This window comes from Bos indicus x Bos taurus, chromosome 2, assembly GCF_003369695.1.
Source record: "Bos indicus x Bos taurus breed Angus x Brahman F1 hybrid chromosome 2, Bos_hybrid_MaternalHap_v2.0, whole genome shotgun sequence".
In the NCBI taxonomy this organism is placed as follows: Eukaryota; Metazoa; Chordata; class Mammalia; order Artiodactyla; family Bovidae; genus Bos; species Bos indicus x Bos taurus.
Genome location: NC_040077.1, coordinates 129,446,682 through 129,468,504, shown reverse-complemented (window position 1 = coordinate 129,468,504; position 21,823 = coordinate 129,446,682). Strand labels below are relative to the sequence as shown.

Genomic DNA, 21,823 nt, shown 5'->3' with positions numbered 1-21,823 from the left:
CCCATGGACTGCAGCACGCCAGGCTTCCCTGTCCTTCACCATTCCCAGAGCTTGTGCAAACTCATGTCCACTGAGTCGGTGATGTCATCCAACCATCTTGTCCTTTTCTGTCGGCCCCTTCTCCTCCTGCCTTCGATCTTTCCCAGCATCTGTATTTTCCAGTGAGTTGGCTACTTCCCATCAAGTGGCTAAAGTATTGGAGCATCATCCTAGCCCCTCCAGTGAGTATACAGGACTGATTTCCTTTAGAATGGACTGGTTGGATCTCCTTGCAGTCCAGGGGACTCTCAGGAGTCTTCTCCAACACCAGAGTTCAAAAGCATCAATTCTTCGGTGCTCAGCTTTTTTTATGGTCCAACTCTCACATCCGTACATGCCTACTGGAAAAACCATAGCCTTGACTAGATGGACCTTTGTCCCCAAAGTAATGTTTCTGCTTTTTAATATGCTGTTTAGGTTTTGTCACAGCTTTTCTTCCAGGGAGCAAGGATCTTTTAATTTCATGGCTGCAGTCACCATCTGCAGTGATTTTGAAGCCCAGAAAAATAAAGTCTGTCACTGTTGCCAGTGTTTCCCCATCTATTTGCCATGAAGTGATGGGATCAGATGCCATGATCTTAGTTTTTTGAATGTTGAGTTTTAAGCCAGTTTTTTCACTCTCCTCTTTCACCTTCATCAAGAAGCTCTTTAGTTCCTCTTTGCTTTCTGCCATAAGGGTGGTGTCATCTGCGTATCTGAGGTTATTGATATTTCTTCCAATAACCTTGTTTCCAGCTTGTTCTTCATCCAGCCCAGCATTTCACATAATGTACTCTACATACAAGTTAAATAAGCAGAGAATTTTACTTAAGGATAAAAGATTCCCAATCCTTTGTGTTCAGAGCATTCAGTCTTTTGAGTTGGTGCCGCTGGTAAAGAACCAAACTGCCAGTGCAGAAAACTTAAGAGATGCGGGTTTGATCCCTGGGTTGGGAAGATTCCCTGGAGGAGGGCATGGCAACCCACTCCAATAATCTTGCCTGGAGAATCCCGTGAACAGAGGAGCCTGGCAGGCTATACTCCATGGAGTCACACAGAGTCAGAAACAACTGAAGCCACTTAGCACAGCACACAAATGAGTCCCAATTGTTTGTGTTCACAGCATCCATTCTTTTTCTCAGGGTGACAGTTTTTATTTTTTAGAGTTTGTATGATTCTTTCAGATGGTTTTTAAACTTTTTTTAGCAAGTGGAAAAATCCTTTTTTACAAAATAGAATTTTATGTTGTTGACCAGTTGCTCAGTCGTGTCCGCTTCCCTGTCCTTCATTATCTCCCAGAGTTTTCTCAAACTCAAGTCCATTGAGTCAGTGATGCCATCCAACCACCTCATCCTCTGTCCCCTCTTTATCCTCCTGCCCTCAGTCTTTCCCAGCATCAGGCTCTTTTCCAGTGAGTTGGTTTTTCACATCAGGTGTCCAGAGTATCAGAACTTAACTTTAATCTTGTATTCTTTTTTCCTTCAAAGGGCTTGATGTCTTAGGCAAAAGCTGAACTACTGCAGTAGAGAGGATCTTACTGTTGGTCTTTGTCTCAGAATTTGCATATTGCCCAGTTCCATAGTAGGCCCTTGTTAAGTGATTATTCATTGAATGTTTTGGACTGATACACAGGGGGATTAAAGAGCTGAATTTTGGAGACAGAGGGGTCAAGCATTGTTGAGGGGTAAAAGGAGAAAGGAGGCTACATACTGTAAACATATATTACATTTTCTAACCCCTTCCCTCTCTGAAACTTTTTTCCCCTCCTTGCTGCTTTACCCATTACCCTGAGGTCTGTTCTGTAGTTTATCTCAGTCAAATAGGATAAAGTTTCAGTTCAGCTCAGTCAGTCAATGGTGTCCAACTCTTTGCGACCCTATGGACCTCAGCATGCCAGGCCTCCCTATCCATCACCAACTCCCAGAGTCCACCCAAACCCATGTCCATCAAGTCGGTGATGCCATCCAACCATCTCATCATCTGTCATCCCCTTCTCCTCCTGCACTCAATCTTTCCCAGCATCAGAGTCTTTTCATATGAGTCAGCTCTTTACATCAGGTGGCCAAAGTATTGTCAGCTTCAACACTCAGGACTGATTTCCCTTAGGATGGACTGGTTGGACCTCCTTGTTGTCCAAGAGACTCTCAAGAATCCAACACCGCAGTTCAAAAACATCAATTCTTCAGCCCTCAGCTTTCTTTATAGTCCAACTCTCACATCCATACATGACCACTGGAAAAACCATAGCCTTGACTAGATGGACCTTTGTTGGCAAAGTAATATCTCTGCTTTTTAATATGCTGTCTAGGTTGGTTATAACTTTCCTTCCAAGGAGTATGTGTCTTTTAATTTCATGGCTGCAGTCACCATCTGCAGTGATTTTGGAGCCCAGAAAAATAGTCAGCCGCTGTTTCCATTGTTTCCCCATCTATTTGTCATGAAGCGATGGAAGTGGATGCCATGATCTTAGTTTTCTGAATGTTGAGCTTTAAGCCAAGTATCTACATTTCTGGGAGATTTTATTGTAAAATCTCTATGAGATGTTTACCTGATCAAGTTTATTTTGTTTGCCACTAGAGTTTCAGCTTATTAAGGACAGAGAGACTCATTTACAATCATTTTCTCCATTGTGCCGTGTTCTCAATGTTTAGTGTTTGATAGATAAATTCATGTGTTAAATAAGATTCTTGGAGCACATCAAAACTGTTCAATTTATCCATAATTGTTTCCATTTTCTAATCCAATCCATGTTTTCAGTAAAACTCTTATGTCTACTCCCTTAGCTACTGACTCCCCAAATCTGTGGTCATGTCATTTAAAAAAAAAATAATAGCAGCCAGCCATCTGGAGCTATTTCAGAGATATTTAAAAATTAAAATAGATTATACTCTCTCTGATCCACAAGATTTCGCATTTCAGAAGCCTAATAAGTTAGCTGTGTTTATGTGGAAGCCATGTTGTCCTTGCCCTGTCTCCACAGCCAGTAAGTTGTTTATTTTATTCATTTTGTCTTTTCATTGAATCCAGGATAGAGAGCTGTTGTTTCTGTGGCTTCTTGAAATCTTTATTGGGATGGGAGTCGAAATGATGATTTGACAGTGTTCCAAGGTGTTTTTCCTGTTTCCTATGGAATAGTAATTGGAAGTACAGATTGGCATTAGACAAGACTTGTTATTCTAGTTGACTATATTTTTGTCTGACTGAGGACTATTTTAGTCTTTTTTCAAAGCTATGGTTTTTCCAGTAGTCATGTATGGATGTGAGAGTTGGACTATAAAGAAAGCTGAGCGCCAAAGATTTGGTGCTTTTGAACTGTGGTGTTAGAGAAGAATCTTGAGAGTCCCTTGGACTGCAAGGAAATCAAACCAGTCCATCCTAAAGGAAATCAGTCCTGAATATTCATGGGAAGGACTGATGCTGAAGCTGAAACTCCAGTACTTTGGCCACCTTAAACTGACTCATCTGAAAAGACCCTGATGCTGGGAAAGATTGAAGGCAGAAGGAGAAGGGAACAACAGAGGATGAGATGGTTGGATGGCATCACCGACTTGATGGACATGAGTTTGAGCAAACTCCGGGAGTTGGTGATGGACAGAGAAGCCTGTTGTGCTGCAGTCCATGGGGTCACAAAGAGTTGGATGCGACTGAGCTGAACAAGGTTGATGACTGTTTGTAATATCACATTACACATTTTAGCAGAGAGATAGATCGATAATAATCTTCGCTATCCTAAATTGCTCTACCCCACAATAAAACATTCAGTAGGACTGCTTCCTCTTTCTACTTGTGACTGGATTTCCTCTTTATAACCAGTGTTAATTAGTAGTAAGGCTTGTAGTCTCCATTTCCCCATGACTTACTTCTTAGTTTGTGTTCATATGGATTCTTTGCTGTGATCATTCGACTCTCTTGAGTCACCAGTGTTGTTTCTTTAAGCATATGTACCTGTTTATTGTTTTTGACTGTTGCCATTTGCAGCTTTTATTCCCTGCCCACCATCCGCACCTCTGATTTGGTTTCTGAAATTCTTTTGCTGTTTTCCTATTTTTCCCTATTTCCTATGGAACAGTAGTTAGAAGTACACATTGGCATTGGACGGACTTGTTATTCTAGTTGACTGTATTTTTGTCTGACCGAGGACTATTTTAGTCTGTTGTTGAAACTTGCAGTATGTGAACATAACATATATGTACATACAAATGCACGCACAAACAGTTTGTAGTTGCAGAGAGCCTCAGAGTCGTTAATTTGAATTTCAGTACTATGATGTGAAAGTTAGTTTGGGCTAAATCTGAACTGACAAAAGATTGTTTCATGAGTGATTTTGTTTTAACGGTTACCTGTTAGGAGCTCACCTGTTCTTTGTTATTTGCTTATTTCCTTTTAAAATTGAAGATAGAAAGCAATTCACATTTACTTACAGTTCCAAATTGAGTTTCTGACTTTAGACGTCCACTGTATTTAGCTTTCCCTGGTATAATCTCCATATAGGTAGAGTATAGAGAGATGGATGAAAGTTTGGCCAACCTCTCAGAAGACGAGTATTATTCAGAAGAAGAGAGAAATGCTAAAGCGGAGAAGGAAAAGAAGCTTCCTCCACCACCCCCTCAAGCCCCACCTGAGGAAGAAAATGAAAGTGAGCCCGAGGAACCATCTGGTGAGTTGTAGTAACTAACCACAGTTTTGTTTTATCTTAGAAATAAGAATAAATGAATTTACTCTTATTCTGCAATGTTATTGATGTCTTTGGTTTATACTCTGATATTGGCCGTGTGTATTTTAGTATGTGTATATGTGCATATACATGTTTACACACATACATATACATACGTAATGGTACTGACATTCTTTTTGTGTGCATTTGTACATATAGGAGGAAAGTAAAGAAGGAGGGTAAAAGGATAATGGCTATGTAAGGCAGTTGGAAAGTTGGAGAAAATGAACAATTGGAGAAAACATACAAAAGTCAAACCCAAAGAACCAAACCTCTCACTGGTAACTCTGATTCAGAATTTAGAGGTAGAATGGTTCAGAAATTATTCTAGCTAAATTGTGCCACTTACTTTATGGTTAGATACTTTCTGATAAAACTGTCATGGTGTGTATCAGTTTTGAAGAGGGTCTTTCTGGTGAACGAATGTAAAATGTAGTCTAAAGTCAAAAAGAAAAGGCCTGAATGCCTGTCGTTTAGTTATTGAGCCCTGTACTCAAAAGAATGTGGTGAGAAAAGGCTATGAAGAGATTCTAAGGTCACAGTCTTCCTGTGACCTGGAAAGATTGCTGGAGTCTATGGTACTGTTTTCAGAGCTATAAACATCTTTAAAAATTCTCACTAACATCCCTTCATGAGTCCTGCTGAAGATACCCAGACCAATCAGGAATGCCCTTTTGTTTTGCAAGACCAGCCAAAGTAGAATCTTAGTTAATATTTCATATCTTCTGCCTTTAAAGGTATTTCATTAACTCCTCTTGACTTTGGATTTTTACTAGTTCTTCTCTTTAAAATATTTTCTGTATTTCCAGTATCAGCTCCAGGCCCATTCACCTCACCAATTCTTTTAGTTCTGCACCTTTTAAAAATAAAGTACTTGTTTCAGATCCCATCTGTTGTATGTTGCATCACTTTCATAGGTACCCTGATTAAGACATACTATCTTTAAGAAATTTTATCATTTTTTTTAGTTTTTTTGTGGTTGTTTTTGTTTTTCTCCTTTATTATGTTATATAAATACCCAGAAGTTACTGTATTTTTTTTAAAGGGATTAATACTGATGTATCACTTGAGAGTGTAACAAATCAGATATTAATTTAAACTTAGAACTTATCAAACAGTTTCTGAGGTTAAAATTCAAAAATAAAAATTTATAATTTATAATAATTGTAAGTAAGTGTAATGAAAGTATACAATTTGAGTGCATTTAGAAAAAGATTCTGGGTTTAATTCTTCTTAAGAATCAAATTTTCTAAGAATGGTTTTCCTAAAACTTTCTTAAAATGACTTATCAATTACTTCCTAGGAGTGGCATATGGGAGTAATGTCCCTGTGGCAAATGTACCTCAGCAACACTGCCTCTCTTTTTGTTGATTTATTTTTCCTCTTCTTTCTAGTCTTTTACATTTAGCTCTCTCCCCTTCTTTCTGTCCTTACTCCCAACTCTCCCTTTGACTCTGCCCCTTTCTTCTATAACTTTCTTTGATTCTTGCCTTTCTTTTCTTCTGCCTTTGCTGTAGATTTGCTTATGCAACACGTGGTAATAATCAGATAATCTGATATCTCTGATACTGCCTCCCTCTCTTTTTCGTGTGGTTGTCGGTGTCTCCAGGAAGAAGCTGATTTACTGGTTAAGTTGATACACACTTAATCCTCTGAAAATTTTAAACCAAGTCTTAGGGTTTTCTTTCTTGTAAAAGAGGTTTTTTATTTTGCTTTCTTTTCCCATAAATGTCAGGTACTGTTTCTACAAAAAGTAAATATCTTAGCAAAGGGATTTAGGATCTGTGGAACTGTTGTTATGCCTTTATGTTCTAGTTCGTTTTAATCCAGTGGTTTAGTTTAAACAAGTTTTAAACTGTTTAATAATTTGGAGAAAGTTAAAGTCTATTTTCTCAAGTTTAGGGTATCTTCAGTGCTCAGAAGTTTGTTGATTACAGCCAAAACTTCTAACCATTTGTGCTTATGAAAGTAGTTATCTTTCCTCTAAAACAACTTAAATTTTTTAAAACATTGTAAGGTGAATTAGCAAAGTACTTTCCCTGGGAAAGTAGTGGTAACTTACTGGCCTGCAGAATTTAGAAATAGTTTGGGTCCTCATGGTGAATAATTAAATATTATCAGGGGAGTTCAAATACGTAGAAACTGTCCAGGTTTTCCAAATCTCGTGTCCTATCTGAACTAGTTCTGTCACTTAAGTTTTCATTCAGGAATGAGTGGTGGCTTTGTCCTATGGGTATCTTAAAATCTTGAGAGACAATGTGGGTTTGATTCTTTATATGTGTATGTATATATATATATCTATATATGAAGATTTGTTTACTTACCTTTAGCTGTGCTGGGTCTCTGTTGCTGAGTGCCATCTTTTCTAGTTGTGGTAAGCGGGACTGCCCTTCACTGTGATGCGTGGGCTTGTCATTGAGGTGGCTTCTCTGTTGCGGAGCACAGGCTTAGGGCATACTTCGGTAGTTGCGGCCCATGGGCTCTGTAGTTGTGGCTCCTGGGCTCTGGAGCGCTGGCTGAGTAGTTGTGGTGTGCCTGCTTAGTTGCCATGCAGCATGTGGGATCTTCCCAGAGCAGGGACCAAACTTGTGTCTCCTGCATTAGCAGGTGGATTCTTAACCACTGTGCCACCCAGAGAAGCCCTAGGTCTGGTTCTGTGCCAAATCTTTTCAGTCATTTTAGGTGATAACTAGATATTAACTTGGAGGAGGAAATGGCAGCCCACTCCAGTATTCTTGCCTGGGAAATCCCATGGACAGAAGAGCCCGGTGAGCTACAGTCCATGGGGTCTCAAGTGTCGGACACAGCTTAGCTACTGCACAACAACAACAAGACGTTAACTTAGTCTCTTAAAATATAGCAGGTTTGAATACATTTCATTCTTACCAATTTTTAAACATGTTTAGAAAATTTGCTTTGCTTTCCATAGTGTTAATCTTTAGAATAAGCTATTTTGTTAATTATGAAATCACAATGTGATATTCTGAAGTCAGTGGGTCAAATGATTTGATTGGAGAAGATTCCTCTAGGAGAGTTCTAAGAGGAGGCTAGAAAGGGAGGTTGGAGCCTTGGGTACCAGGCTAAGGAATTTGAACTTAATGTCCTTTGAACTCTGGGAGGATGTGGTCAGAGGTAGTAGCACTGGTCTTTTGAGTAAAGGATGTTTACCAAAATACATGTTTTGGAAAAATCAACCTATCTGCTATTTAAAGGGGAAGTAAAGGAGTAAAGAGACTGGGATTGGAGAGATGATTTTTAGACTTTTTAGTAATTTAATTTACTGGATCTTGATCAGAAGAAAAATGCTGTCAATATCAAAGTTGAATTTCTGTAGAAATAAGAGGTTTGGGTTTTGGGAATTTCCTGGCAATCCAGTGGTTAGGACCCCACACTTTCACTGCCAGGGCCTGTGTTCGATCCCTGGCTAGGGAACTAAGATTCCTCAAGCATGTGCCATGTGCCCCTTCCCCCCAACCAAAAAAATAAAAGTTTGGGTTTTTTTCTCTTTGAACTTACTTGGGAAAAAAGCTTTCTGTTCTGGGTTAAACATTGTTTGTAGATTTGTCAGTTTTTAATTATAACTTAATGTGGCATGTAGTTCCGTGTAGTTACTTGGGTAAATGTATTTTTTGTACTAAATATTGCTGCTTATATTTAAAATTCACCTAATTTATTTTCTTAAAAATTTCCCATCTATTTTTACATTTGCTGTACACTTCTGAATATATTTTAACAAATGATGGTTTTATTTGGTTTTCTAGAACCTTTTCTATCAAGATAAAAGTGGTTTGTGTTTTGGGGAGTCATGGCAACTCAGCCTGAACAGATTGTCTTTGGCATTGCATGTTTGGTTATTAGTGGTGTCATGTAATAGTAGAGCTTTGATAAAATAGAATGAAATCTCAGTTGGAGTTTACATACTGATTTAAAATAATTGCCCCTCTGTTAAAGTAGCTTTCTGTTGGAGAAAAGATTTCTTCCCCTTTTGAATCAATTGTTACCCTCTGTACCTTAGATTATTCCTCAGTGAGGTTTTACTATGTTAACTAATTTGCTAGCACTTTGTTTTTTATTTTCATACAAAAACATAATTTTTTTCCCCTTCACTGCTTTTCAGCAATTGAAATTTTCCAGGAAAATCTCACTAGTAGTTCCTGGATTTAAATTTTGTATTGGATTACTATTTAGGGACTCTGGTTTGAGATTACTGTTTAGGAACTCTGAACTCTTGAGGTTAGAGGTAGCTTAGTTGTATATAGCTTAAGACTTTTATTCCCCAAACCCAAACCCTTTTATGGAAACGTATTCTAAAATAAAATGAAATTTAAAATATGTTATTAAGTTGCCTGTCTTAAGATTTCTTCACGGTAATGAATTTCTCAATAGAAACATCAGAAGTATGTTTAAAATATATGTATGTGTGTGCATGTGTCTTTTGGGTACCATTTTTCCAGACTCAGTGCTACGCTAATACTCTATAATGAAACTCGAAGGCTTCCTTCCATTAACCATTGTTTAACTCTTTAAATCAATTTTGTTAGATATTGTTTGCTGGTCAGTGACTACTCTAAATGACTGGGAAGAATCACTTTACCTCCTTGTTTAAGGATTCTGGTAAGAACAGGAAGGAAAGTATTTCTCTTTATTGTACCTGGTAATTTTGGAAGTGTGTGGTGTGTGTGTTTGAAAGAGATGTAAGCTATTAAGCAAATTATAAAACATTGAGACACGAGAGACTGGTATGACAATTTTGTGTAGTTTTAATAATTTGAGGACCTTGATCTTGTAATAATCATGCTGTAGATTGAAAGTATATTTTAAAAATCACACAAAAGGAGATGTAACCTTAAGTAGTAAAAATACCCAAAAAAACCCACTAAATTTATAGAAAATATACCAAATGTATCTTTATGGGTTGACGAATTTAGCTTAAAACTGAGTGAAATTTGATCACAAGTAATAATATAATGAAAATATCCATATGACAAAAGATTGATGACCAAATATTTGGTGAATTGCTTTATTTGGTTCAGCAAAAATCCAAAAGACAGAATCTTTTGGATCATGCTTTAGACCTTGATACAATTAAATTTGACCAGAGAAGAGCTGAAGATGGACCTTCCTTCAAAAGGAAAAATCAGTGGTCAGTCCCAATGTTTGTAAATGGTCCTTAGGTTTTTGTTCTTCTTTGTTTACAACATGCCCTGGCATCTTCTCTGTGAGGCAGTCACACTGATTGCAATCAGTAAAAGTGCTGGATTCAGCAGCATGGATAGTTACGGTCAGAGTTCAGGTGAATATTTTTGTTTTTTGTGCTATAAGTGCTCTCTACTGGCTTATCCCAGGCTTCTCTCTGTCCATGCCTACAAGTGCACAGCCCCCATACCCAGCAACAGACCCTCTTTTATAGATTTAATAGAAGTTGCTAGGAAATTCATTCCTGAAGAGTTGTATATGTTGCCATTTTGGCCTGTAGTGTCAACTAAGTGCCTGAAATCATTTGATTTTTCTTATCATATGACGTGTGATGCATACATTTAGAAAATAGACCTAGGATTAATTTTCTTGCCTTTTTTTTTTTTTTGTATAGCATCATTTCAGTGTTCTGATTTGGAACTATGCTCCAGAATAACTTACTAGAGATTTGGGGGAAAATGTCACAGCCTGAAAAGGTAATCTAGATCAATTCAACGAAATTTTTATATTTTGAGAGATGACTAAAAATGGACCAACGTGTATATTACTATCCAATACATGGTCCCCACTCTTAGATAATTTGTAGCTTGATATGAGATACAGCTGTATTATTGTCAATGGCAAAATACCCTTAAGTGTTACATTATAGAATAAGAATTTGGAGAGAGAGGCAGAAAGGGTGGAAAGGAAGGAAGTCTTCAGATTCTTCTTTACTTACTGGAAGAATTAAAAAACAAACAAACCCAACAAGGAAGGGGATTGGTAGTATAAAGGAGAAAAATGTATTACAGAGACATTTTCTACACAAAATAAGATTCCCTCAAATGTGCAACTGCTCATTCTCTGTATTTTACATACACTAATTGTAAAACTATAATGTTTTATTCCAGGCATGGTGCTAGATTCTGAGGGTTCAAGGCTGAAGACTAAGTCCTACAAAAAATTCATAGTCCAGTTTAGGTTTATAGATATATTAATCGACAGTAATGAAGAAACAATACAGTAAAAGTGTATTCAAAGTTTGATGAGATCTCAGAAGTTGTTTTCAGATGTTTTTCCCAAAATTGGATTTTGGAAGTTGTACTTTAAACATAAAAGAATGAAATTAGGCTTTTATGAAGCAGTTTGAGAGCCTTGATTTTTAACTGTTTACTGCTTTTGGCTGATAAGAACCTTTGAATGAGATGCTACCAAGTTACATTTGGTCTTTTAGAGATTGTGCTGCTTTTCTTAATGACTGATTTTATTTTATTATTTTGCTTTATTTTCTATTAATGCAAAACAGTAATTTGTTTAGTTGAACAACTTTATTTTTATAATCTCCTTGTATTCTTTTTGCTGCCATGGTTTATTTGGTGTGATCATGGATAATAGAAGAGCAGGATAGTTTGTGAGGATTTTGTCATCTGCAAAATGGGTCTTGATATGAGGATCAGATGAGAACATATGCACTCCACTTTTGTGTACAAACATCTTGAATTTATTAAACACAGAGTTGAACCAGGAATAAAGTGGATTGGTGGAGGTATTTTTATTGAAGTATAGGTGATTTACAATGTATTAATTACTGCTGCGCAGCAAAGTGATTGAGTTATACGTACAAATATATATATGTTTAGTTATATGTATATTCTTTATTTAGTATTCTTTTCCATTATGGTTTATCACAGGATATTGAATATAGTTCTCTATGCTATACGGTAGGACCTTATTGTTTATCCATTCTGTATATAACAGCTTACATCTGCTAACCCCAAGCTCTGAGTCCATCCGCCCTGAAACCCCATTCCCTTGGCAACCACTAAGGCTGCCACAAAAACCACACTGTTCTCAGTGTCTGCGATTCTGTTCCATAGGTAGGTTCATTTGTGTTATAGTTTAGATTACACATATAAGTGATGTCATATGGTATTTGTCTTTCTGACTTGCTTCACTTAGTATGATAATCTCTAGTTGCATTGGATTGGCATTTTAATCAGGAAAAAATCAGGTGAGGTTATGGATTAGGTTGACATATATATTCTGTCACTTTTGGAAACTGGAAAGTGTTTAAGCCCATTTTCAGTAATGTGAATAGATCTTTCTTTGCAAGATAGATCATTCTTTAAGCTTTCATATGTTAAATCATCAGAAGAATGGCAAATCTTGACAATGTAAACCTATGTATCAACTATTGAGATATAACATGTTAAATTTTGCCATATTTGCTGATCACAGAGGTTTTAAACATTTGAAAGTAGGATTGTTTTTACTTTTGCTATTTTTTTTAGCATTTTCTGATATTTGAAGATAGACGAGTACATATGATTAATTTATTTCTAAGAAGTTGTATGTTTTTCATAGTATCGTAGACTCAAATTATACTTCAGATGGAAGTATAATTTAATCTAATCATAACCCAGGAAGGTGCAGATAGCCAGAATTCTGAAAAACCTACCTGAGCAGGAAAAGGGAATTCTCCTATTGGGAAATACATTCATGGTTATCAGTTGTGTAAAGGTATAATGGTTCTTTTAATGGCCGGTCCAGAATAAAGTTCCATATTGGCCTTTATAAAAGCAGGTAAATAACTATAAAAATAAGCTTTGTTTTTAACTACTCGGACATAGATTAAGCTTGGTAGTTGAGGAACATAGCATCCAAATTGTAGATTTTCCTTGCAACATTTTGAAAAGTAAACTACAAACCAAGATTTTGCAACAAAATAAGGAAAATCTGCTGTATGCAATGTGGAGGGAAATAACATGTGAAGAACTCAGTTCTTGCAATTGGTTTCTAAAAGCTTTGCTTTCATCCCTAGCTTGTAGGGCTTTTACTTTCTTCTATGTAGGATCCCTGCTGCTGAGCTTCTCAGTTGATCCCACGTTTAAGTTCTGGAGCAAATCTGTGCTACACCTTTCCCAGTAGTACAGTGAAAAAATCCCAGGCAGGCTCCTACCTCAGGCAGCAGTTTTCTTGCTTTTCAGACTTTAAGGTTATCTATTCTTAGTTCATTAATTTAAATAACAGTGTAACCCTAGAATTGCTGCTCTAATTGGAGATTTCGTTTTGGTTAATTTTGTTGGAGAGTATTGATCAGTGTTTTGTGTGTGTGTTAGTCGCTCAGTCATGTCCAACCCCACGGACTGTAGCCTACCAGGCTTCTCTGTCCATGGAATTCTCCAGGCAGGAATACTGGAGTGGATTGCCATTCCTTTCTCCATCGGTCATTGTTCAGTTCAGTTCAGTTCAGTCGTTCAGTCGTGTCCAGCTCTTAGCGACCCCATGAATTGCAGCACGGCAGGCCTCCCTGTCCATCACCAACTCCCGGAGTTCACTTAAACTCATGTCCATCGAGTCAGTGATGCCATCCAGCCATCTCATCCTCTGTTGTCCCCTTTTCCTACTGCCCCCAATCCCTCCCAGCATCAGAGTCTTTTTCCAATGAGTCAACTCTTCGCAGGAGGTAGACCCCAAAGTATTAGTTTCAGCTTCAGCATCAGTCCTTCCAAGAACACCCAGGACTGATCTCCTTTAGGATGGACTGGTTGGATCTCCTTGCAGTCCAAGGGACTCTCAAGAGTCTTCTCCAACACCACAGTTCAAAAGCATCAATTCTTCGGCGCTCAGCTTTCTTCACAGTCCAACTCTCACATCCATACATGACCCCTGGAAAAAGGTGTTTTTAAATACCTTTGATGTACTTCAAAGGAACCCCTGAGGCTCCTTTAGGCTAATTTAGATCTACCTTTCTGAGCCCTTACATTTCTTTCAGCTGCTATAGATCATTTATTCTTCTGCTGAAAATCATAGTAGAAAAGTTAGCAGAAAATAGTATATACCATTTTTAAGCCACCTCTCACTAAAGCAAGGACAGAAAGGCAGCATGAAGTGGTTGGTGCTGGTCACCAATAACTCAATTTTTCTCAATTTTTTTTTTTGTCATTTACATGGACCAGTTCCTCTTTGTGTCTTTCCTTATGAGATTAACATATAGCTGCTTCAGACTCTTTTACCTCCATGCTAATTTAAAATTTCTTAGTCCCATTCTCACTTGTGAGCTCCAGTCTTTAATTTCCCACCATCTTTAGAGTGAAGCGAAGTCGTTCAGTCGTATCCGACTCTTTGCGACCCCATGGACTGTAGGCTACCAGGCTCCTCCATCCATGGGATTTTCCAGGCAAGAGTACTGGAGTGGGTTGCCATTTCCTTCTCCAGAAGATCTTCCCCACCCAGAGATTGAGCCTGGGTCTTCTGCATTGTAGACAGACGCTTTACTGTCTGAGCCCATTTAATTTTACTAAGCTGTCTCCCAGATTTACTGTTTATACATTTTATTATTACTGAAGTCCATTCTCCTGAACTTTGGAAGCTTGCAGTCATCTTGAAATTCCCTTATCTCTTTCATCAAATCTCTTGAAAAGTCGTGTCTTCCTGTGCACAGTTTCTTCAACTTGTTATATGCCTCATCCATTTTTACTGTCTCCCTTTTAATTTTAGTGGATTTTGCTTCATATCCAAATTATTTCAGTAGTCTTTCTATTGAATCTCCTTCATCTAGATCACCTTTACCCTCTGATCTATCTGGTACAAAGTGACCAGATTAGTTTAATTAAAATGTCACTGTTTTATTGCTTTCTTGGTAAAAATCATACTGTTCTCCTGCATTACTAATAAGACCAAGTTTAAGTTTTGGCCCTGAAGTGGGTACATTTTTGCCTATCCTGTGTGTTTCCCACTGCTCTTTGAGATCATCTCCTTCATTAAGCAGCATGCTGTGTGCAGTTCTTTGCACATACCATATCTCTGCTTTTCTCCTTGCTTTTGTAAATGTTTCGGCCCATGCCAGTGGTTTCACTGCTCCCCCCACCCCCAGTCTCTCCAAATCTCTCTGGGTTTGTTCAGAAAAGCTTCAATGATTCCCCCAAGTCTGTACTTGTTTCCTCTTAAAAAATAAAAGTTTCTGGGTATTTTTTCATCTTTCCCCAAGTAGATCATAAACCGTTTGAAAGTAGGCACTCAGGTCTTCCCGGGTAGTGTAGTTGTAAAGGATTTGCCTGCCTATGCAGGAGGCAGGAGAGACTCAGGTTAGATCCCTGGGTCAAGGATATCCCCTGGAGTAGGCTGGGAGGCTACAGTTCATGGGGTCACAAAGAGTTGGATACAACTGAGTGTGCCTGTGCCCGCGCGGGTGCACGCATGCGCGCGCACACACACACACACACACACACACACACACACTATTCTACCTTTGATTTTGTGCATGGCAGTTTTTGTTTGGGTTTTCAGTAAACATTAAATTTGTGAGGTTATTAAGAAATTCAACTTGAGTGTTAATATAGTAGACACTTGTGTATTCAAAGATGGTTTATTGAAAATTTTTTTTTTCCTTTGCTAGTTTGATTGAAGTCAATCCTTGGCAGTCATTTTTATTCTGTAAATTTTGTAAAATTTTGATTAATTGATTTTCTGTTTAAAAACGATTGCTTCCTCTAAGATTTAGAAGTTTGTCAAAATGTTTATAAAAATTATCAATGTGTTTCCAAGAAACTAGTCAAAATATGATGAATATGTTGTTTAGTATGTTAATGGGAACAATAATCCAGTAATTCTCACTTCCATGCCTGGCTAAATGAAAATATTTGGAAGCAACAGACTTCCTCTGAAGATGTTGTAAGAGTATGAATTTTAAATTAACAGTTTTGAATTAAGATGAGAGCTTGAATTAAGATGAAAAAATACTCAGTAGTGTGACTATAACTAAAATACTTCACTGTTTTTCAAGAATAACTTAACATATTTGCAGATTTACTAGAGGATGACTGAAAGACTGCTATGTAAAATAAACCGAAAAGATTTTCAACTTGGAGAAAATATGCACAAATAAACTGTGTTAAGAGTCTGTGCTTCAGACTTGAGAATTGTGTGTGTGTGTGGTGGAGGGAAGTGAGGTAAAAACAACAGGAAGTATTCTCATGCAGGAATGCCAAATTAAGTTAATATTAAAAAGTTGCTTTGTGTATTTTGTCTTCTGTTTTGGATTTGAGCTCATGGAAAACAAAAACCATATTTGCCTGATGTTCCATGTCTTTGTACCACTGTAAGAAGAAAAGTTCTAGGCCCGAAAGACCCAAAGAACAAATGAATACAGCATTTTACGTGTTCTAGTCAGAGACGCTACTTGGATGGAAAGTTAGCTGCAAACATTTTTCTGTGTGAAAGTGTTAGTCACTTAGTCATGTCCAACTCTTTGAGACCCCCTGGATTATAGACCACCAGGCTTCTCTGTCCATGGAATTCTCCAGGCAAGAATACTGGAGTGGGTTGCCATTTTCTTCTCTAGGGGAGCTTCCTGACCCAGGGATTGAACCTGGGTCCTCCTACTTTGCAGGCAGATTTTTTTTTTTTTTTTTTTACCATCTGAGCCACCAGGGAAGCCCCATTTTTGTGTGTATTTTCTTAATGAAATGATTAATACTCTGTTAAAAAATAAAGGAAATTAATATGTAATTATAAAACTGTTTCTTATGCCAATTGTATTGCATGATTCTGTGCTTTAAATATTATATAGCATTCTGGCAAAATGAATCTGAGAGCTAGTAAAGTGCAAAAAAAAAAAAAAAAGAAGATGAAGAATTGGCCTAGAATACCACTAATAAAGATGATGCTGTTTTCCATTGTCTTGGAGAAGTATTCACCATCACAATACTCATGAGTATATTGTGATTAGAGAGAAAACAGCAACCTTATCTTTACTTTCAAACAGGTTATCAGTGTTTGTCAAGAGATGTATTGTTCATTTACCTAATTTAAAGCACTTTTTGTTTTTCATCATTTCTTACATGTTTATATCACCTTCTGCTTGGTTTTCTCCTGTTTTTCTGCTTAAGTAATACCCCAGAGTTTCACTTCTTTTTTTTTTTTTTTTGACTGCTGCTATAAGAGATACCTTTTAAAAATCTTTCTAGGATATTGAATATTTTCCTTGTTTCTCCTACAATTTTTTTTTTAATCAAAGAACAGTCTCAAAAAAAAAAAAAGAAAACAGTGTCTTTATAAGAATTTTGTTAGTTACTCTTCAAAACCAGAAGACCAAAAAGATTGCCTTACCTTGTTGACCTTCTGAGTACATAAGTCAGGGGTAAGAACTCCATATTTCTATGAAGTACCATTGATAGAAAAAATTGGTCAATAAAGTACATAGCATGTTGTATGACATGTAGTGGGAGAAGAAGGAAAATCATAGAAATAGGAAGGATTAAAATAATTAATACTTAATGGCAGGCTTGAAGGTGTTTTTTGTTTTTACTTATTAAGAAGTGATCAGATGCCATCATGACAAGAGATGGTTATTTTCATTCTTTGTTAATCCAGGAACATAATTTGCGAAAGAGCTATATTATTATTTCTAATACCTAAATGTTCTTCTTGGAAATGATTTCATTGTTTTGAGCCCCTTTCCTCTCTTTTCTAAAATATAGTTTAATTTTCTGATCTAGTTTGGTTCTATTTTGGAACCAAACAAAATTATGACAATAATTTTTACTCAGAAACTTTTCAACTCTGAAAGTTTTTTAAATTAATTAATCTGTGTTTATTAAGAATGAGCATTTTTTTACTTAAACTTTAAAATATTAAATGTAGAGCTTGCATTTTCAAGATAGGTTTACAGATTGGATTTCATAATTGAAGTTATCTCTTCATACGTATAAGCCCTTTTTCAAAGGCTGTAAATAATAGATCACACACCTTGTAACTTGTCTGAGAAGCATAATCCTCTGGAACCTAAAGGACACTCTTCATGCAAGAGCAATGTGAAATAATTTTAGAATGAGATTCTATTCTCCTTTGAAAGCAGATCATCTAGCAGCATATTATAACATTGTAAAAAATCATTTATGTCTGAATACCTTCATACACTTAAGATGAAAGTGTTACCACAGTCATAGGATCGTTCTTACAGTAAGGGGGTAATGTTAGTTGTATTTTCCTGCTCTCTCAACTCAAATGATGGAATACTCAGTCTGCTTTCTAGTTGAGATTCTTTTTAAACTGTTGAATGAAGCTTGTCAAGTTTTAGATTTTTGGGGGATGGTGTCTCATATCTTCAAAGATCACACTGGTTTTCCCATAGTGTATCAGGTGGCTGGAAGCTTAAGATGACCATTACATCTGTCTTGGTGATTGACTTTGGAAGAGTCTTGAAGATGATCTAACTTTCTCAGATTGAACTTTCAAGCTGTGATACTTTTCTTGAAGCTATTTGTACATTAATTAATACAGAAAATTTCTTAGCAGGCTTATTGTGTAGCTTGAGGTAGATGCTCCCCCACAATCTTCCCTGCTTCAGCCTTTCCCCTTGTGTCTCTCTCCAGTACTTGGCATATAACTACAAGCTGTCTTATGTTGTGTTTTAAAGTTTTCTAAGGAAGCTCTGGCATGTTCCCATCTGGCACTGTGTAGTATGTATAGCGAATGAAACTTCTTGTGGAACTGAATCTTGTAGTTAATACCCTTTCTTTGAAGTCAAGGGGAGAATTTCTCATTAAAATTACATCTTTTGCTTATTTTCTTATATATATATGTGTGTATATATATATACTTTTTAGGTAGAAAGGTAAAGTTTAAGAGACATTGAGCGAATGCTAAATTGTTGCAACTCCAGATCCTAGAGCCCATACCACACCCACTCTCAGTCTAGCAATAAGTAGTAAGACATTTGGAAGCCCTTTTTCCCCATCCAGTCTTAACTGTTAAGACTGACATCAAGGATTTAGCAATGAGAAATACTATGTACTTTGTTCTGCTACCTTTCAACAAGAATCAGTATGCAAAGTTGACATTTCCTGACCAGAATTTGGAAGACTATAATGTGATTCCCTGGGCCTTGATTCCAGAAGAAAGAGCTCTCTGAATATGGGTTTACTAGTTGGTGGTGAAGTCATGAGTCACCAACTGTTAGGCCAGATATTATCCCAACTATATGTCCAGATATTATCTCAATTTATGGAGTAAGGTCCCTGAGTTCTCCTCTTTCCTTCCACAGGGCAAGCAGGAGGACTTCAAGACGACAGTTCTGGAGGGTATGGAGACGGCCAAGCATCAGGTGAGGGTGGCATTAGATGCTTGCCACTTAGCAAGAGCCGCCAAGTCAGGGATTGATGCTTGCTAGTGTCTTTGGCTGTGGTACCCACATTTTAGCCAGAAGCGCAAGGGAAGAACTATAAGCCACAGGATAGAGTAGTATAATAGAAAGTGTAGCCAGAACAAAGGCAAGCAAAATCTTTTGAAGTCCTCAGGCCGATCTCAGCCCTCCACTCTTCTTCATGTTTTTGAGGAGATGGCGGGTACTTTTCTCCCCAGCAGACTTTATAGTAACAGCAAACATGATATAAAACACAGCTTAGGAATCATGGGACCTTTACACAGAACTATAACTTAATAATACACAGAGAGGGGAAGCCATAGACTGAAAAATAAGATGGAAAGGCATTCTAAGATTAGTCAAAGGAATTATGTGGGCAAGTGACTCTTTAGAAATGATTGTTAAGTGGTATTGGATACAGTTTTTTCAACTAACATTATTACATAGTTAATTTTTCAGTTTTAAACATTTTGTTTCTCACATGAAAATTAATTTTTTTAAAAAAGTCTGCTCAAAGTGCTCTTTATTTTCAGACCAAACTATGAGATTTTTAACTTTTAGGAAAAAGTAAAGGGTTAAATGATTTATAGGGGCCCATTTGGAACAGTTAAAGTTTGTTCCAGGAATCCAAAGTAGAGTTGTCTGGATTTCATCCTTTACCTCTTAAAGGATGTTATTGTATATGCCAGTGCTCAAAACTATTTTGCATGTACATTTTAATAGACTTGGAATAGGTATCATTTTTGGAGTTTGTCACTTTTCAACTCTTAAATCTACTTCAAAATTATTACAATTTGTGTACAGCAGGTCCAGGGAATATTTGTATTTTACTCTCTTGGATCAAAGATACTTCAGTGGTAGTATCTAGGGGATCCAGAATGTTAGAAGTAGACTTCTTTAAATGCTGTCCAAAGAATTGAAGTTTGATAATCAGTACATGGTTGTCTTAGAGGAGTTAAAATTCTCATTTATCTGGCAGATGAATCTTCAACAATGCTTTTCATCAAATGATGCATGATTGGATCTTCCATGGAACTGCCGAGGAGCAGGGATAGCTTTTAGAACTTTTAATCTTGAAGAAATAGAGTTTTCTTGTTGCTTTTTGTTTTTACGTGAATAATTAATAAATTTACTCTTTCGCTTAAGAAAACAGTGTGTTGTATTGCTGAAAGTAAAAGCAGACTTCCATACAAAACTGGTGCTACTAATTTAATACTAGTAGAACATGAGCTTTAGGTGTTTCCAGGAATGGTGGTGACTATTCTGAACCCGTCAAGGTCTCTTTAGATCTTTATCTTGTACAGCTTGTTCAGAAGCATGCATTTGTGATATGATCAGTCTGAGTTAGAAAAGTATGCTTATAAATAATCAGTGTTCTTCTCTTAACAAAACCATGTGACCTTCATGAGTATCTTGGGACCAATATCATATCTTGACCTTAAAAAATCACATCAAGTTGGTATTTACATCCTAAACCTTAAAAGTTAGTGGGGAACTTGAGGTCATCTTACCTAGTTTTCTGCCTTCAAACATATGGTATTTGTATCACCCCTGTTTTATCATTTAGGTCCTGAAACACAAAGTTAAATGACTCGGCCGGGAATATACCAGCAGTGGAGGAGTGAGAACCCAGGGGTCTTGTTTCTTATGCATATACTGTTCCTTACACTCTGCCTCATAGAATCATTTAAAGTGTGCATTTACCCTAAAAATTAAAAATCTAAAGTGTAAGAAATGCTCTCCTTTTTCTTCCTTTTTCTGTCTTTTTATTCTTTTATTTTTAAGCTATTAGTAGACTGGATATAGTGCATCAGGGCTTCCCTGATGGCTCAGACAGTAAAGAATATGCCTGCAGTGCAGGAGACCCAGGTTTGATCCCTGGGTCAGGAAAATCCCCTGGAGAAGGCATGGCTACCCACTCCAGTATTCTTGCCTGGAAAATCCCATGGTCACAGGAGCCTGGCGGGCTACGGTCCATGGGGTTGAAGAGTCAGACCTGACTGACTAACACTAACATGTGGTGCCTCTGTAGTTACTAATTTTAGGAAGTTCATATGTACTTCTTAGCAGGCTCTTGTTTCCATCCTTTAGCTAGAAATCTAGTTATAGGTAAATTTTATCTACTTTAATGAAGGTGGGAAAGCCAAGAAACTCTCATGGAGTTCTTCTTTTCTTTTCTGTTGTCATATCTCTGTTACTTTATTCAAGATGCTGCCTGTGTTCTAACAGAATTGGGGGGAAATGGTTTCATGGAATGGAGGTCCTAGAGCCTCACTTTCCCCCTCCCTTTTTCTGTCTAATTAATAGATCCAGAAAGGTCTAAGTCATTCCCTTAAATATGTAACTACTTTTACTTTGTTTTCAGAGAAAGTATGAGCCAGTCAGACCCTTAGACAGGGCAGTTAAGCTTTAGCATGACTGCATTTTGAAAGGTGATGCTGGAAATATCCTGTGTTGAAGTGGTAAGACAAACAGAGGGCAAGACTGGTATGTAGGCAACCTTGGGGCTTTTAAAAATGTCTTTGAAACATTCTGAATTTCCAGAATACCAGGCTCTGTTAAGTACACACAGACACCAAAGTATAAAACTATTCCAGAGCCAAGTGTAAATTACTTGTGAATTGTGTGTACTACTGATACTTTTAATAGTGATATTGTTAAAGACAATTGTATTCTGTAAGATTCTCCCCGTTAAAGGAGATAGCAGTCTGTTCATTTTGCAATATTTGTAAAAGAAAGAATGTTTTGATTTAGCTTCTGAGCAGTTTAAT

The 21,823-nt window shown here is 37.1% G+C and overlaps 1 protein-coding gene across 4 annotated transcripts in view; it reads left to right on the top strand.

The window, feature by feature from the left end:
* Nucleotides 1–21,823, top strand: part of KDM1A (lysine demethylase 1A) — a 66,010-nt gene that overhangs the window by 6,456 nt on the left and 37,731 nt on the right. For 2 of the 4 annotated variants that reach the window (XM_027520859.1, XM_027520850.1), the window contains exons 2-3: nt 4,510–4,675; nt 18,954–19,013. In XM_027520859.1, coding sequence (XP_027376660.1) covers nt 4,510–4,675; nt 18,954–19,013 — 226 coding nt within the window. The remainder of the gene's footprint in view (nt 1–4,509; nt 4,676–18,953; nt 19,014–21,823) is intronic. The other 2 variants (XM_027520879.1, XM_027520869.1) reach the window with 1 other exon arrangement.